At 52.8% G+C, this 16783-nt stretch overlaps 1 protein-coding gene across 3 annotated transcripts in view; it reads left to right on the top strand.

The window, feature by feature from the left end:
* The window catches only part of CAMKK1 (calcium/calmodulin dependent protein kinase kinase 1), a 110948-nt gene extending 95376 nt beyond the window's left edge, over nt 1-15572 (top strand). Inside the window, exons 16-17 of one of the 3 annotated variants that reach the window (XR_008467808.1) lie at nt 13755-13999; nt 15111-15572. Coding sequence is in view for 2 of the 3 variants with exons in the window: in XM_054209828.1 (XP_054065803.1) it covers nt 5328-5400 (73 nt within the window). In the remaining variant the exon portion in view is untranslated. Of the gene's footprint in view, nt 1-5327; nt 5532-13754 lie in introns of those variants that run through there. The other 2 variants (XM_054209829.1, XM_054209828.1) reach the window with 2 other exon arrangements.
* The last annotated feature ends 1211 nt before the right edge of the window (nt 15573-16783 follow it).

Below are 16783 nucleotides of genomic sequence, written 5' to 3'. Positions count from 1 at the left end.
TAAATTTAAATAGATTTGTTGAATCTAATGCATTGATTTCAAGTGAACCGGGCCTAAATGGGAATGTTCATTGCTCAGTGAGTTATCTCTTGATTACAGTGTTATTTCCACAGGCGCAAACAGAGCTAGGCGCTGAGCCCATCCAGTTCTTAATTCATAGCGGGTTGTTCTGTAGTAAAACCAGCCTTAATACACACATAAAATATAACATCAGTGCAAATATTATGAATAGTGCTGTGTTAGTTAAAATAAGTTTTGAGTGGGTCTGGATGACTATAAATTTCTAGGGCCTAGCAGGAACAGATAACATTGTTGTAGCAAAAGGCTCTGCAGAGTTCCTGCATGTCAGGCATCGCTTCCACCCCCGCAGCTGGACGGAGCACCCCAGAAATGGGACTTGCCAGAAAGGCAGTGCCCGCAGCCATCGCCGCGTTCTGGCCGCACTGCTGTGTGGTTGCCCACAAGGAACAGAGAGAAAAACGAGCCACTGGCCAAGTTCCCAAGCTCTCCACCGCAGAGCTTCTCCTTCCCAGTGGAAGGAGTGTCTTTAGAGAGAGGGAATATTGCTCTTGTAATATTGCATCTCCTCCCAGTTATAGGTAGAAAATAACTTGTTGTGTTTCTACATAAGTGGAAAAAAAAAGGCAATTGGAAAACTCCAGTTTCACATTCAATTTGGCTAATTAGGCTGCGTGTGGAATTGCCAGAGCTCCGCTCACTGCTGCTTCACACACCTTACATCTGTGCCCATACTGAGAATACATTTTGCAGGAAATCCTCTGATGCCTAATTGATGGTCCTTAAAATGGATCTGAAAAACAGGAAGAGAAAGGAGCCAGTTTAACAGCTCACTCTTTGGGATTGGGAGAGGGGGAAAGTATAAATCATGTAGTGTGGTTTGTTTTGGTTTTTTTTACTGTCTGCCTGCATTACCTGTACACAGTGTGCTGGGCTCTGTTCTTGGAAATGCTTCATGCAGAAGTCTTTGCGACAGCAGGAGGTCTTTCGTGTTTGCCGCAGCCTTTGTTCCTTTGGAGGACACCATTAAGACACCAGTGATTTGAAATAGTTCTTAAATTAGTACTGGGAGGAGAAAGGGCTTCTTTAGCACTCCTTAGACCAGGAAGATGCAAATCCTCTCCTGGGCATTAGTTATTGCTTTATTTAGTAGCATTGAAAAGTTTAAAAGGCAGCTATTAAAATGGCAGGAGCATTCACCAGATAAAGGGAACTAAAATGAAGATTCCCGCATTTAGCAGTTCTTGTTTTGCAACGGTCTGCACACCTAGAAGCCGTGCGAGCACTGCTGGCTGTCACGTCACCCCGTGTCCGGGCAGCACCGGATCCTGCCTTTCATGCAGGATCTCCCAGAAGATGCCGGGATTCATGGAGCCTTGCAGATCCTGCAGACCACGGCCAGGTTCGTGGCTGCAGACGCAACTGATCGTTTCTAATTTTTCCAGTTGCAGAGTAATTTTTAAATCTGGCTGTTTAGCGTTCCCAGATAAGTTCTGGGTTTGTTAGCAGAGTTTGCTACATTATTTCTGCCTGCTCCAGATTTCTCCTAATTGAGTCAGCACTGGTTTCACCACGTTTTATTACTCTCATTTATTGCAACTACTACCTATCAAATTAATTGCTGTGTTTTGACAGACCCAATTTACTTTCCCATTATGGCTGCTATTACTATCGATGAGATGCGGTTGTCAGCTCCTGTATGGGGGATCAGCCTGTAGATAGGAAGCCTGCCCTGCTCCCAGCCTTCCCAAAAAGAGAGCGAAAGAGCCGTCACTGCCCTTAGGGCCATACTATCCATGTCAGCTAGGCACGAGCGAGGCAGGAGGGAGAGGGAGGTGAAAAAGTGGCTGACCCAGGTCTCCAAGCAGAAACAGCTTCTCCCAAAGCAGCAGAGCCTCTAGGGGCTTTGTGCTGAGAAAGTCCCAGGGCCCAGTGCAGTAGGGCTGCTCAAAATCAGGCTGCAGGGATCCCCGTGGGGCAGCTGGGTTTACAGCATCATCTTTGACAAGCGAATGGCTGCGGACTGGGTTTTAATTTGCCGGGCGTTTACAATGAAGTTGCCCCCTTGGCCTCTGCCAAAAGCCACACCAATTTTCACTGCAAAGAGAGAACTGTGTGTCTCATGGGAAGAGCCGTGTCCCACGGTGCAGGTAGGTATCCTCACAGTCCGCGTAAGGACCCAGGCACTGGCTGGCGCAGGATTTTCCCCTGGCAAAGACCCACCCTCAGCTGGACCCTCCATTGATGGCCCCGTGCTCGTGTGGCTCTGCCCATGCTCGCACAGCCGCTGCACGCCCCATTGCTCGCGGTGGTGATGCCATGACCCTGATGGGACACAAAACCCCCAGAGGTGCCAAGTGACATGGCCCAGGAAAGCCCAGCTGCACATCAGCAGGAGCAGGGGCTGGAGTGGGTTTGTACCAGTGCTACCAGTGCCCGGCGTCGTCTGGCCTTCCAGCTGCAAGTGAACGTGACTGCTGTTCCATGCTCCATTTCACTCTGCTTGTTAGGTACAGAAATACAAGCTCCTTCGCCTGCTGCCATCATCGTCATGATCACTTTCTTCCTTTGTCTCATTGTTTTGCTCTCAGGGACAGGCTCCTCTTAAACACATCTGTATATTTGCATCCGTCTTTAAGGTAATTCAGTGTTTGTGTTTCCCCTGGGCGCTGTGTAAATGCGTGTCCTCTCCTCAGCCTGCGTGATTTGTGTGGTAGTGAGAGCATTTGGCTCCATCCTTCCTCCTGTAGGAGCAGTTTTGCCGTAGTAATTCTGTGTGTGTGACACTAATGTTTGTTTATACTTTTAAAATTATTATTATCTGTGGTTCTTTGGCATTTCAGCCTTTTTTGGGGGGAGGGAAAGGGTTGAAAAAAGCCAGTTGGGTTTTAGCAGGAACTGCTGCGTAGCCCTACGTTTGCAGAGGAAGAACAACAGAATTTGGGAAAGGCTGAGGCTGGACTTTGGAATTTGGGCTCAGGTTTAATACTTAGTGGTTATGCAAAGGAAATAGAGCCAGAGCCTTCTCTGGTCCGGCTGCTCCACCGTTCCTCTGCGCCTCTGCCTCTGATGCCGTGCTGGGAGGGCTCTGGGATGACCAAAATCATCTCCTCTGTGTGACCGACCACCCCAGTTCAGCCAGGACTTCATTAAAACTGTGGTTTGTCTGACCAGTTGCACAGACCCTTCTAGGAAACGGTCCAATTAATTCTGTTAAATTACAAAATAACATTCAATGCAAACCGTGACAAACTGCTTACAGACCTCTCGCTGTGAAGTCCCAGGAGCTCGTGCTTGGGCAGGACACAGCCTCCACCCCCGCCTGGGAGATCTGGTCTGGGGTGAGAGGCTGGGGAATAACCACACGCCTCTAAATCCCTTTGGGAGCAGCTCCACGGCTCTGGAGACTCTGGCTGGCCTGGTTTACTGCTCCAAGACGAACGGATGAGCCAGAGCCTGGATGAGCCGGAGCCCGTGCTCCCAGTGAGGAAGGACTTGCAGAGATTCTCCAAAAATAGTCAGGAGAAGGCAGGCAGAGGAGGATGGGGACTGACGTGGTGCTGTCAGTGGCAGCTGGTGCCGCTGCCTGCTGCTACGTTTTTCATAGAGAACTTCCTCGTGAGGAACGGCCCTTTGTCTTTCAGGATGTATTTCAGGAGCAAGTGCACAGCCTGGACACGGCTGGTTTGCCTGTGTCCGCAGCAGAGGAAGGGGACGCCACCAGACTAGACAAGGGCAGGTTATTGGTATTAAATGGGGGCTCAGTGAAGGAATTAAGCACTTCCCAGGAGTGAGTGTGTGTATGTGCTGTCACTCAGCTCTTCGTAGGTTGTCCCGCTCCATCCCTGTCCCATGCTGCCTGTGTGTCGGAGGGAAGTGCTGTGAGGTTTGCTCCTTGCTGGGCATGGAACACGGTGTAAATACTCAATGGCTGTGAGCTTCCTGCAGACGCCGCTGTTAACAGCGACATGGTCTCTTGGGTAACTGTGCAGGTCAGGCTTCGCTTGCCTGGGGTTTAAAAAACGTAGCAGAAACACAGTCTTATTTCTTCAAAAGAGTTATTTAATGGAGATTCACGTCCAGCCTCAGGCCTCGCAGCACGAGCCCTGGCTCCCGTGCAGAGTGCTGGTGCCTTGATCTCAGCTGCCGTACGTGTAACCCGGGTGTAGCTGATACCACCGTGCCCGGCTGGCAGGTCAGCCTGCGCTGCGTTGCACCTCTCCCGTTCGGAGAGGCAGAGGCTGCTCGGGGAGCATTGAGCGCAGCCAGGGCATGGAGCAGGCTCGGCAGGACATGCCAGGGAGCTGCGCTGTGCCGGGGAGAGGAGCCTCTGCTCCTGCATGGCGTGATAAATCATTTGGAGAGGGCGATGACAGGCACTGAAGATGGGGCTGTTCCTCAGCTTCCCCCCCCAAGGAAATGGTCCATGCTCCGGGTTCAAGGTCAGGTTTATTGAGGGCTTTGCTGAAGCAGAGAGAAAAGGGAACATGATTTTGATCTTTTCTGGTTTCTTTCAAAAATTGGCACAATCCTACGTGTACTTCCAGTGTCTTTCCCAATGCCCAAGCGCATGCTGGCTCCCTGCTGGCAGAGGTAGATGTCCTGTCCCATCCCACCACAGCAAAGCTCAAGCCTTCTACGTAGGGAGGCACTGAAAATTAAAAGTGGGGGAACAGGCTCGAAGTTATCGTGGTGTACGTACAGTGCAAGTAAATTACTTTGGCTGTGTTTTAGGGACTGCTGCTCTCCTGTGCTGAGTGATTTTTGGGGACCAAACTCACAGAAACTGAAATCAGACAGCTGCAGCGTAGGGAAAACTGGGTTCTGGTAGAAGCATTCAAATTTATGGCAGAGCTTTGGAGAAGCAGTTATGGTATCAAGCTGTCACTCTGATCTTTTAAAAAAAAAAAAAAAATCAGATTAAAGAAAAGCAAACCAGAACTCCCCAGATAGAAACCAGATAATTTGGAAACACTGCTGATGGTCTGCAAGACTTCCTCCAAGAACCAGATACCTCCTCGTGGTGCTGCAGCCGGGAGAAGGGCCCTGGGGAAGTGCAAAGCTCAGTCCTCGGGGCACGGGGACCAAGCAAGTGTATAGGCACAAGCTGCGCAGCACTGCAGCGCATCGGGCTGGGCTGCGGCTGAGCTGTGTATGTGGTACCAGCACAACAGGCTGGTTCTTTGCTATTCTCCCTTAATATTGATGTTGTTGTGACCTGTGCTGCCCGTTGGAAAGAAACACCCCCTGCTTCATTTGTTGCATTGCTATGTGCCTATAATCTCTTTATTTCCTTGCCATTCCCGTAGAAAACAAGGGAGCAGAGAAGGAGGCAGGGACCCGGAGTTGCCCGACGTGTGTGAAGACGAAGCTACGTCCTGAAGCTGCCTGGCTGTCGCAGGCTGGTCGCTCACGTGCTGCTGCTGTTGTACCCATCGTGGTGTTGTCTAGCACACATCTGCCCTCATCGCCAAGTCTGGGGCCCGCAAAGTGAAGAAAAAAAAAAAAACAAACCCCAAACACCAGAACCCCAAAACAGACCAACCCAGAAAATGAGAAAGGAGGAACAGAGCAGCAATAAGAGAAGAGCGAGTCCTGGGGCAGCGCGGCTGGCAGGGGGCTGGCTCGGCCTCGTGGGCGGCTGCGTTCCTCGTGCGAGGTGTCCGTGCGCTCCTCCGTGTGTGCCTTGCTCTCCACTTGTGCTTCACGTGTGGGCTTTGTAGTTGGGTGTCTTGGCCGATGAATGTGGTTTTATTTGTAACGCAGCAAACCGAACGTTGTCTCATGGGTCGTTCGCCCCGGAGACCTTTTCCTTGCTTTTTTGCATTCTCTATTTCAAGCATCGGGGGCCGGGGGGGGCAGAATTTACATCAGAGCCAGGTCTTTTGTCAGAGGGGACCTGTTTTATTTAATGCACAGGTAAAGCACTTCTGTCTAGCAGGACACATCCTGCTCCCATTGGAGTTGGCATCAAAATTTCTATGGAAATCGGTTAAATGAGGGTGAGACCTTCCTTTTGGAGTGAGCGCTGTCACTCTCTATGCCTGCCTTTCTTTTTCCCTTCTCTTCTTATCCCCCAGTTTTGCACAGCGTAAATCCTGCCAGCATCGATGGCTTTAGTCAGGGCAGCGTTGTAAAATAGAACTACGTGACATTCTCTGTGAGGTGCGATGAGCCTTTGAACGTCGTGGAGATCTGGAGCGCTGGGATCTGGTGTTACATGGAAAGGCTTTAGTGCACCAAGTCTGCTCTTCCCGAAGAGCTGGGACTGCAGCCCATCCCGTGCGCACGGACCTGCCTCTCAAAGGTGAAAAGAAGTGGCAGGTTTGGGGTTTATTTTATTTAAGTGTCATTTCCTTTCTCACTCATTTCTTAGTTCCTTTAAAACTACATACCTGATGCTTTTAAACTTTAATTTCCTGATAAATGACCCAAACTGGGAGAACTCCTCAAGATGGAAGTTGTTGGTGGAGTGTTTCTAGACCGAGGAAAGCTACAGAACACAAATGAGATCAAAACTTGATCTTTTGGGTTTTTTTAAGGCTTTCATTTTTAATTTTATTGTAAGACTGTAATTTTTATGCATGTGCTGATGCTGCTATTTTATCCATAGATTGCTTCTAAACTCGGTATTAGAAGCTTCATCTCTGCCGTTTGACAACAGGTGAGGGATTGCACTTAAAAGGGCAAATGCAGCTATTTCAGTAGCTGTTGACTATATGGACTGTGTTTAATCAGGAATTTTACTCTTGCATTCAGAGAGTAAAGACCAGTGATATCAATCTGTCAAAATACGTGTCAATATTTTCTCTTGAGCTTTATGGGGTCTGAACACGCCCCTGGGAAGCCAATGGGATTGGATTCTTATTTTATAGTCCTTAAATAAAGGACACGATTAAATTTGGTTCCTACATAATCATCTTACTGTCTTTTTTTAGGTTAATCTTGAGGGCTTGGGACTTTGTTCCCTAATTTGTAGTGCGAGGGGATACGTGTATGAGGATTGTTGGTAGCGACTGGTGTACTGGTGTTCCCGTTCTGTTTGCTGCACTCTGGTTTGGTGGTTCCCAACGTTTTCCTTGACTGGGCTTTGCTGCCCGTGCCTTCTGCTCCCCATCTCCAGTCTGCCGCTTCCCATGTTGGTCTTCAGCCACCTTGGTGTGACGCCCAGAAGCAGTCGCCAGCTTGGGCTCTGCCCCGTATCTCGCCTGTAAATATTGGCAAAATGGGAAGTAGTATTGCAGCTGATGTATTTTTTAATTTTTAAAGCGGGCAAAGGGATTGTACCCTGTAAAGGTTACTGCTCTGGGCCTGCGCTCTGCATTGCTCGCATCCAGGTGGTGAATGCTGCCCACATCCGCGCGTCTGCCTGCACCAGCTGTGTGCTCAGCACCCTCCGAGGGCCTGTGCTGCTGCTTCGGCCGCCCACCACCATACATCCCGTGGGCCGATGTGCTCCAGCATGTGCTCGGACCCTGCTGCCTTGTAATGAAGACTGAAGCACCCGGTGAAAGGGAGTGAAATAGAGTTGGGGACTTGGCGAGGCTGAGAGCGCGGAGGGGGCTCTGCGAACACAGGAGGAGGGACCGGCCAGGAGCAACTTCTGCCTGTGGAGGGGACGGTCTCTGGATGCAAACAGGTCTGGGCTGGGGACAAAGTGCTGGGGTGCCACCGGGTCCTGTGGCGCACCGGGGGCCAAGCTGAGCAGCCCCAGGGAAATGGAGCAAACTAACTGCCCGCGGGTTTGTGGAAAAATGGGCTCTGGTGTCCCTGGGGCTGGCCGTAGTGGAGCTCTGCTGCGGCAGGGCCGGGCTGCTGGCAGCGGGCAGGACGGCTCTGGTGCCAGGTGAGCCCCTGGCCTGCACAGAGGGATGGTCTCGGGACAAGGACGCATCTCGGAAAGCCACCTTCCCCATGGGGAGCAAAAGGAGTACTGGTAATCCCTATCCCCATGGCGCTTCTGAGCTCTAAGCAATACTTGGGTGGTGCTCAAAGAGCTTTAAGGCTTCAGACGTGGGGTTATTTATTGTATTTTTAACATGTGGTAAGAGTAATTCAGGGATGGAGAGATGCTTTGCTAATCCAACCGGTTGTTGGGGTTATTCTGGTAATGCCCAAGGGCTTGGGAGCTAGCGGGGCAAGGCTGCAGGGAAGCTGCTCTCAGCCTCAATTAATGCAACCAAACAAATGATCATTTACAAATTAGCTCTATGTCATGTTCCTTTAGTGATAGCTGGAGTGTCGCTTCAGTTTTGGAAGGGAATGGGAGAAATGGGGGTGTGTTATAATTATCCCAAAATCTACTTTGAAAAAATCGCCCTTTCTGCTGAAAGAAAACCTTCTGGAGATGTTTCCATAGGTCCAGGGAGCAACCAGCGTTGCACAGCTGAGCTTTGGGGGTACCCTGTTTCCCCAGCAAATCTGCCAGCCTTGTGGGTCTCTCCTTTACACCTCCAGAAACCATCTGTGTTGCGTTGCAGACAGCAGCCTGAAAACATGCATGAAATGAAATGAAAAAGGTGCACTCACAGCAAGAGAAACACTCAGATTTATGCGAAGGCTTGGTAGGACTCCTGCAAAAATATGCTCTACTTCTCATGTAGCTGAAACGAAATCCTTGCTTGGCTTTATGTGCACGTTAGGGCAGCTCGGAGCAACGCTGGTTCTGCTCTGAAGAAAGGAAGAGATGAAGGAGATAGTATTTATTTCAAAATGAACATCTTTGGCAAGGCAGCCCTTTTATCCCTTCAAGAAAGTCTCTCTCTTTAGCTGGATGGGTAAACACTTGTCTCGCTTCTCTCTCTGAACGCGGGGATGGGGTTTGGCACGGCAGGGCTCCTCCGAGCAGCGAGAAGAGCTGGCGTCGCTGTGCTCCGATGCTTTTCTATTGCTTTATATTCTTCCTCTCCGAATCCTCGCTTGCCTGTGCTATTCCTGGGGCACCAGCATCCTCTGAAGAGAGATACTGGGATGCTCTGAACTGCGCTCGCGGGGCTCTGCATCCCGGGAGGGCTCCTCTTTCCCCACCGCCTGATCCGTGGTGGGCTCTAGTCAGCTTTGCTTGGCTTTTCCAGCTTGGGAACGGGCTCAGATTGAGAGACCTTGAAGGAAACTTCTTTTCTGGGGAAATCACACGTCTTTTTGATCTCCAGGAGGTAAATTTCGCTCTGTCTTGCTCAATTAATACCTAAGTGATGCTAAGTAGAAATCCTGGTTCAGTCTCTCCTGACCAGCGCAAAGGAGTACTGCAGGGAATGTGTTTAACCCTTTGGGCGGGAAGGCGTCACTAGGAATGGCACACTTGCAAATAAATAATGAGGTTTTCAACCTTTAATGATGTATCAAAGCCCGCGAATGGATGCGTGGAGAGCCACCCCCGGCACTTACAAAGCCCTTCCCCAGCTGTGCCGTGCAGGGGCTCTGCTTCGGGTGGTGGTTCCCAGCGAGGTCTGGGTGAGGAACGGGAGCGTGGGCAGCCGTGGTGTGGCCATCACCGGGAGCCCCCGCCCCCAAGAGAAGCTAAATCTCCTGCAGCACTAAGTGTGACTGGGCTGGGATTATTTTTTTTGTTATTGTTTTTTCAGTGCCTTGAGAGACAAGAAACAAGCTGCACAGCAAAAGACTGGGCTTTCGGAAAGATCAAGTGCCACAAATGTCTTTGACATGTTTTCTTTATCATCATTTTGAGGGTGGATAAGTCAGGTCTGTCACGATGGCAGCAGTTACGTATCTTGTTCGTGTCCTGTCTGGGGACAACACCTCCTGTCCGGATGGCGCTTCCCTTTTTGCATCTTGCAGGTTAGAGAAATCTTTGCGTTTCGGAGCAGAAGGTGTCCCTGGCGATTTGTGCCGAGGGAGCGGCACGGTTGGGTTGTGGGTTTGCAGGGCCAGGGGCTGGAGCCCGCTTTGGGCCCCAGCTCAGGCTGCTGCCCTGCCCCACTGCAGAGAGAGGCCGTGGGGCTGGGATGGAAAATGGGGCAGTTCTAGGTGTCTCCTCCTTGCACATCCCCTGCCATACGCCATGGGGGACACCCGATGAGTATGGGGTCTCTGGCCAGCCCAGCACGCTCCTGCCGCCGTGCCCGGTTCTGTGCGTGCCTGTCGCCTTCGGCAGGGCTTCACCTCCCCTGCTCCGTGCCGGAATCGGGCTCCCAAAGCCAGGAAAATGGTGCAAAACCTGCTGAGGCTAAATACGCCCCCAGCTCCTCGCAGCGTGGCGTTGCTAACCCCAGCTGCCTTGTTTGGGGGTGCTAGGGAGCGTGGGTTGACAAATGCTGCCCTGGAAAATATTCCCGGGGAATAAAAGGGGGAAGGTGGAGGCAGCCGGTGGCCAGGCAGCATTGGGGTTGGTCCTGGGGAACCCGATTCCGTGTACGGACGCAGCCGAAGGGAGCCCGGCCGGGGGACGGCATAGCTGCTCCTCACAAAATGACTTGCAGCCCAGTGAAACAACTCCCAGGATGGGCTTTAATTCCCTTATTTATTGCCAGACTCGCAGGGGGAGGCTGGTGGGAGGAATTTCATGTTCCTCCAGCACAGCTCCTTCTCCTGAAGCCGTCAGCAGCGCTGAAGGGGGTTTCTTCTCTGTTTCCGCGGTGTGTGGCTGGGAGAGCTTGTTTGCTCTCTCCTCTTGGTGCTTTTCCTCTTGCATCTTGCCCAAGAAAACCAGGAGCTTCCTCCCACCAGCCACAGGCCCCGGCTCTCTCTAAGGCTCCCGGCTGCCCTTGCTCGTGCTGAGCCCCTCATCCCCCCCGGCTGCAGCGAGCGACGTCCCGTGGCTGCTGCTTTGGGCTTTCGTACCCCGAACAGCAGGGTCGGGGGTGTGAGCGGCTGTTGTGGGATCACAAGTTATCCTTTGACGGCGCAGCTCACGCGAGAGGTTCACAGCAAAGGCAGCGAGGGTTGGTGTCTCTGGGCAGCCTGGCTGTGCCTGGCAAAAAGCTCATTTATGGTCTTGGATGCCTTCATGGGTGACATCCAGGCGCGGAGCCCACACCTTCAGTGCTCAGCTGGCCACTCAGGTGGTTGTTCTGCTACAATAAAAGATGGTCCTTCTTCAGGACGGGCGATCTCACCCGTGTCGGACGGGGATGGCAGGAAAGGCTCCTTTCTGCCCGCAGGGATCTCGATAAATGTGAAAACTTTTCCAGAGGAAGGAGGAGTGTGCTGAGTGCTGGGGGTCCTGCTGCGAGCGTGAGAAAGCCGGCTGTCCGGCAGGAATACTGCCGATCGGCAGGCAGATGGTGAGGTTTTGTGTATCTCTAACTTCATTTGGGTACCAAACTTCTCCGCTTTACCGGGGCACAGTGACAGTGGTGTTTGCTGAGCAAAGCAGTGAAGGGGGTTTCTTTTCTGGCCCTCCCAACCTGGATTATCCTGGATTATCCCGTGACCCTGTCGCTCTGAATGCAGCCTCCCGTGGGACCAGGGAAGGAAAGGAGCTCGAGAGCTGGTCACTGCCGGGCACCTTCCCTTCCCTGGAGGGAAGCCATGGCCGCACGCAGTCGCTGCCAGCGGATGGCCAGGCCCTCGGTCAGTAACCACAAGCCATCAGTCAAAGTGTTCCCAAAAAAAAAAAATAAAAAAAAAAAATAGTGTAAATTCAAGACAAAAATAAATCGCAACTTTGGGGGATATAATTTGGATCCTCTGTGCCGTAATTCTGCTGCTGTTTCTGGTTTATAGGCCTGTTCTGTTGTTATTGAAGTCTCTTGTTACACTTGATGTTAAATATATGTACTCTGCTATAACTCAAGCATGATGTATATGCACTCAGTTCTGTAACGGCACGTGGCCGTTACACTGTAAATATGTACCATGAATAGAGATGCTATTTTTTTGCATGCTTTTGTACTCTAGAACTGAAGAGAAAATGACAATAAAGTCCACAGAAACGACACGTGGCGTAAGTGCGGTTCCTGACGTGGCGCTTGCTGCTGGCTCTCGCCTGCGCTCTGCTGTTCCAGCCCTCGCCATGCTTTTACGGCAGCAGAGAGGGGCTTATGGGGCTTCCACCTCCCCTCCTCCCTGTCCTTGCCTGCCAGGCTTGGCCCTGGGCGAGGAGGCTCGGGACCCGTCGTGCTGCGGCACCACATCACCAGCCGTCGCAGCCTCCAGCTGTAACGTGACCTGTGACGGTGTCTTGCCTTAATTGCATTTGCTTCCGAAGAAACGTGCAATTTCCTTTGAAAAGGAGGGGTTGGGCTGGGCTAGAGCCAGCTCTGCGCGGCTGCCGAAACCACAGCAAAGCCCGGGCTCGTCTGGTGCCGCTGGGCAGGGCTGGTCCCGCGGGGCTCCGAGGACCTTCCTCCAGGCAAGGCACACGGAGGCACCGCGCTCTTCTTCTTCTTATAATACCAAAAAAATGGGGGGGGGAAAGGTGAAGGTGATATCTCATCACCTGTCATTAATGTTCTGCCCAAACAGACACATAATGGGCCCAATAACCGCTAACGCTGAACACACCCCTTAGTTCGGGGGTATAGAAATGGCTCGCGCCCTCCGAGCCCGAATGCAAAAGGACCCGAGGTACGAGCCGTGAACTGGCTCCGGGGCCCTGTCTGTTCACGAAGGTGCCCTGGGCTTTGTTCTCCTGATGCCTTCACAGCCCATTCCTGAGCACCCCGATGGGCTGCCCGGGAGGAACCGAGTCCCCCCCGAATGCTGGTGTCCCCTCAAACAGCCCATCGCGGGGGGGTTCAGTACGGGTTCCCTTTGGTTAAACAAACCGGGCGCAGCTTCGCCTTCCCATGAGCCGGTTCGTTTGGCTTTGCAGGCGGGGGACAGAAATGGGGACACCAAAACCTGTCCAGGTCTCCCAGGCGGGTCCAGGTCCTCAGCTGTGCCCAGAGCGCAGAAGGAAATGGAAAAAGGAGAAACTTGGATGTTTTTGTATCCTGAGGCGTGTTTTTCCAGTGGAGCGGGGCTGTTTGCTGTTGTGTTGTCGGGAGGGGAGGCGCTGAGGGGTGAACACTCCGTTTTGCCGGATGACCCATGTTGTTTCTAGGTGGGCTTTGCCATTTTATCTGCTTTGGCGGAGTCTCCAAGCGCGGGCGTAGCTTGGGAAATCCCTGGCCTCCCGTTGCTCCCGCCCCGAAGAGAGCAGGAGCCCCCGTCGTGCCCTGAGCTGGTTGTTGTCGTCTGACGGGAAACTTCATCCCGGCACAAAAATGTCCCGTCTGAGCCCATCCTCGCCTCTCCCCCAACAGCTGCCGGATGAGAACGTGGCGTGGCCGTGCTCCACGCTGGCACGTTATGGCTTCATCTTCCCGTCCTGCTTGAAGCAGCAGCAGCCCACCGCGCACCGAGGTGATGACGAGTGTTTCCCAGCAAACCGCACCAAGACAAAAAAACCTGCTATTTATTTTGCAAGCACTGAGCAAAAGGCACTTTGTGGCCCTGTTCCTTGTAAGGAAGGAGATAGTGGTCACCGTCTTCTAGGTGCAGCCCCATTTAAAACAGAGCTGGGTTTTGCTTGAATGTTATAAGCCACGCAGCTTTGTCTCACCTGGGGGTGTTTATCCCTAAAAAGCCCAGTCTCCGCGTTTTCGTGACGGGAAGGACCCCCTCCGGGGTGGCGATGAGGATGGAGGGCTGCAGCTCTCCCAAAAGCAGGGCAGAAATGGCCAGGGCTTGGCACTGCGAGGGGCGCGGGGGGACGACCCCCATCGCCAGCTCAAGGCAGCCACTGAAGATGACTTTAAACTTTTTTTCCTCCTTTTTTTTTCCCCCCCTAGTTGAGTTTCCTGACTTGTTTCTGGCGCTCCAACACCACATTAGTGACGAAAGAGACGAACCCTGCTTTGGGTTTGATCCCCACCGGCCGAGCCTGAGCAGGGACGGACGGTGCCGCGTTGCTTCGTGCCACGGGAGAAGCGATTTGTGCGGTAAGCTCAGAAAAACATGCCCAGATGTGCCCCAGTGCCATAGCAACGGGGCCGAACCCGCTGCAACCGGGAAGGAAAGGACGGAAAACCGCTCAGTAAGCGGGACCGGGGGGGCTCGGGTGCGTGAACGGGGACATCGAGGACTCGTTAATGCTCAAACACGTGTTGTGCACAAACACTCACGCTGGGTGGATTAAGACCCCGGCCTTTTGTCAGGGAGTAAATAAAATATTGAAGTTGCGTAACTGCTTGTTCCCCGGGGATGTGCTGTCCCCGTCCCACCGCGGTGGGTCATGTCACTGCCACCATCGCGCATCCAGCCCCGACCATGGTCGGGGACGTGTCCCAGGCCAGCAAACGTCCCCAGGGTTTATGGTCATTTTAGGATCTCGATTTGGGTAAATGGCTTAAAATGTGCTCCCCCTCATTTTCTTATAAATGGTCCGCGTTTCAAAATGGATTTCTTCAGCAGTAAATTATAATTTAGTGCTTATTATAATATTCATTAAGAGCTGACTTCTGCTGTAGCATTACACCAAATACTAATTATTAGAAATTAAGGTGACAGGAGGGAATAATATTCTGAATTGTGTAAGTAGGAGTAATAACAGCCCGGGAGGGATAAGTGAGGCAAAGCAGTGGGAGAATTTCCTTTCTGCAGCGGAACGAGAGGTGATAAAATCCCCAGAAGCGGCATACGGGAGGCCCGGCTGCCCCGGCAGAGGGTTTGCAGGGAGGTGCCGGGTGGGGGCGCTGCTGGGGGACAGGGGACAAAAATAATCAGAGTGGCTGTTGGGTATGTGAACCAGGGTGGGGACGTTTCGGATGGATATTAGGAAAAATTTCTTCACCGAGCGGGTTGTCAAGCCTTGGAAGAGGCTGCCCAGGGCAGTGGTGGGGTCGCCATCCCCGGGGGTGTTTGGCAGACGTGGTGCTGAGGGACGCGGTCCAGCGGTGGCTTTGGCAGTGTTGGGTTGATGGTTGGACTCAATGACCTTGGGGGTCCCTTCCAACCCGGACGGTTCTATGGTTCTGAGCAGACGCGGCCCAGGCGTGGGAGCATCGGATTCGAAGCGTCTGGTTTTGGGGCGTCGCTGCCCGGCGGGATCCACGCAGGGAAACGAGTTCCAAAGGCTCAATCTGGTCTCAACACTATTTCTCTAGTTTGTTTGCTTAGTTTATTTTTTAATTCTTTTTCCTCTTCAGGCTGAAATTAACTTTCCTACAATGATTTCCAACAAAAGATGGGAAGACACTTCTGCTGGGTCTGACATTAGATGCCGGAGCGCATCCTTGGGAGCTGCAGGTTTGGGTGCTGGTGAGCAGTCGCTGCCCGGACTTTGGGCACGGTCCGGCTACATGTGGGCGGTGGTTTTAAAGCAAAAGCCTGAGCCCATCCTTACAGCCAAGGTGGAGCCAAACCAACCTCTGGATCGCATTTTGTTGTTCCAAGTTTGGCCCTGGGAGCCCTGGCTGGCACCAAAATCTCGCTGCGGTGTTGGTAGGGGGGGTGTGGGGCCGGACGGACGGGGGAAGCAGCCAAAGCCGTGCCGGGCTGTGTGGGGGACGGGGCTTTCCCTGTCCCCAGCAAAGGGGCAGCGATCAGCCCTCAGACGACACAGCCCCAACCGGGAGCATCCCCGTTATAAACTTCACCGTTATCGTTATCCGTGCTGCTCCCCACCACGCTGCGCCGCCACCAGGCTTCCCTCCAGCAGAGGCTGTTTAATCCCGCTCCCCTTTCCTGTGGTTTAACTGAGGGGGGGCGGGGGGGGAAATGTCATCTTACACATGAAAGTGAACCCTTTGCTGCCAAATCTTTCAAGGATTTTTTTATTCTTTTCTTCCCCTCGAGTAGGAAAAACTTGTTTACTGTGTTCTTTGACGCAGCGATTGCCGGGGAAGTCCAGCAAACACGGCCCGGAGCCGCCAGCACCGAGCCCTGACCGAGTTTCTTCGCTTGAGTAAATCAGTGTTTTGCCACTAACGGGATCTGAACGCCTATTTTCTGCGCCCCATTTATTTTAATGCCGGGGCTGGGGTGCAGCACCAGGGCAGCACTCCGTAAATCCCACCGAGGGCTTTCACCCCTCTCCGATTTTATGGGGTGTGATGAGCAAAGCCCTTGGGGAGAGCGGCCGCACGCTCCTGGCAGGACAACTTTCCCCCCTCGCTGCCCATCGAGCTCTATATTTTTGGGCAGAGGAGGTTCCTCAGGGCTGTTTCGGGAAGGGGGATGCTCTTGCTTAGTCTGAGCCAGACAAAATCCCTGTGAAAGAAAATTTTTTTGGCATAACAAGGTGGGGTTTTTTCCATCATTCTAATGGGATGGTGTCGCACGAGCATCTCCTGCCTGCCCCGCTGGTCCCTGCAGGGACGGGAGCCCCCAGCCACCGTGGGATTGATGGCGAGGGAGGGAGCTGACCCGCCGCCAGCTTGAGGTGAAGCAATTAAAGCCTCTGGCTGCCACCGGCGTTTCCTGCCTGTAATTAAAGCTTTTAATGAGGAGGCATATGGTAACCCTCCGGCCCAAGGCTGGCATTTTGCCAGGTGGGGGGGGGGGGTTGTTAAACGGCTGCTACTTACACCGTCATCAGCGTATGCGTGGAGGAGGGCTGCATCGCCTGGCCCCCGGGTGTTCAAATTGACTGCGACTGCTGCCAAAAAAAAAAAAAGATATTCTTCATTTGATTTATCTTTTTTCCCCTGGCATCGGGGGCTGCACCCCTGTGCGTTTGCAGGGCGCTCCGGGGACACCACCACCCCTGGGACGCGGTCCCGGATCCTTCCCCTGCACCCGACCCCATCCCAAATCCGGCGGCACGTCCTCCCCGTGGCTGCCAAGCGCTTTTTATTCCCTGGGGTGAGTTTTGCTGAAA

This window comes from Rissa tridactyla, chromosome 7 (genome assembly GCF_028500815.1).
Source record: "Rissa tridactyla isolate bRisTri1 chromosome 7, bRisTri1.patW.cur.20221130, whole genome shotgun sequence".
NCBI lineage: Eukaryota > Metazoa > Chordata > Aves > Charadriiformes > Laridae > Rissa > Rissa tridactyla.
Note: the sequence above shows the minus strand (reverse complement) of the source record. Positions and strands in the feature narration are given on the sequence as shown.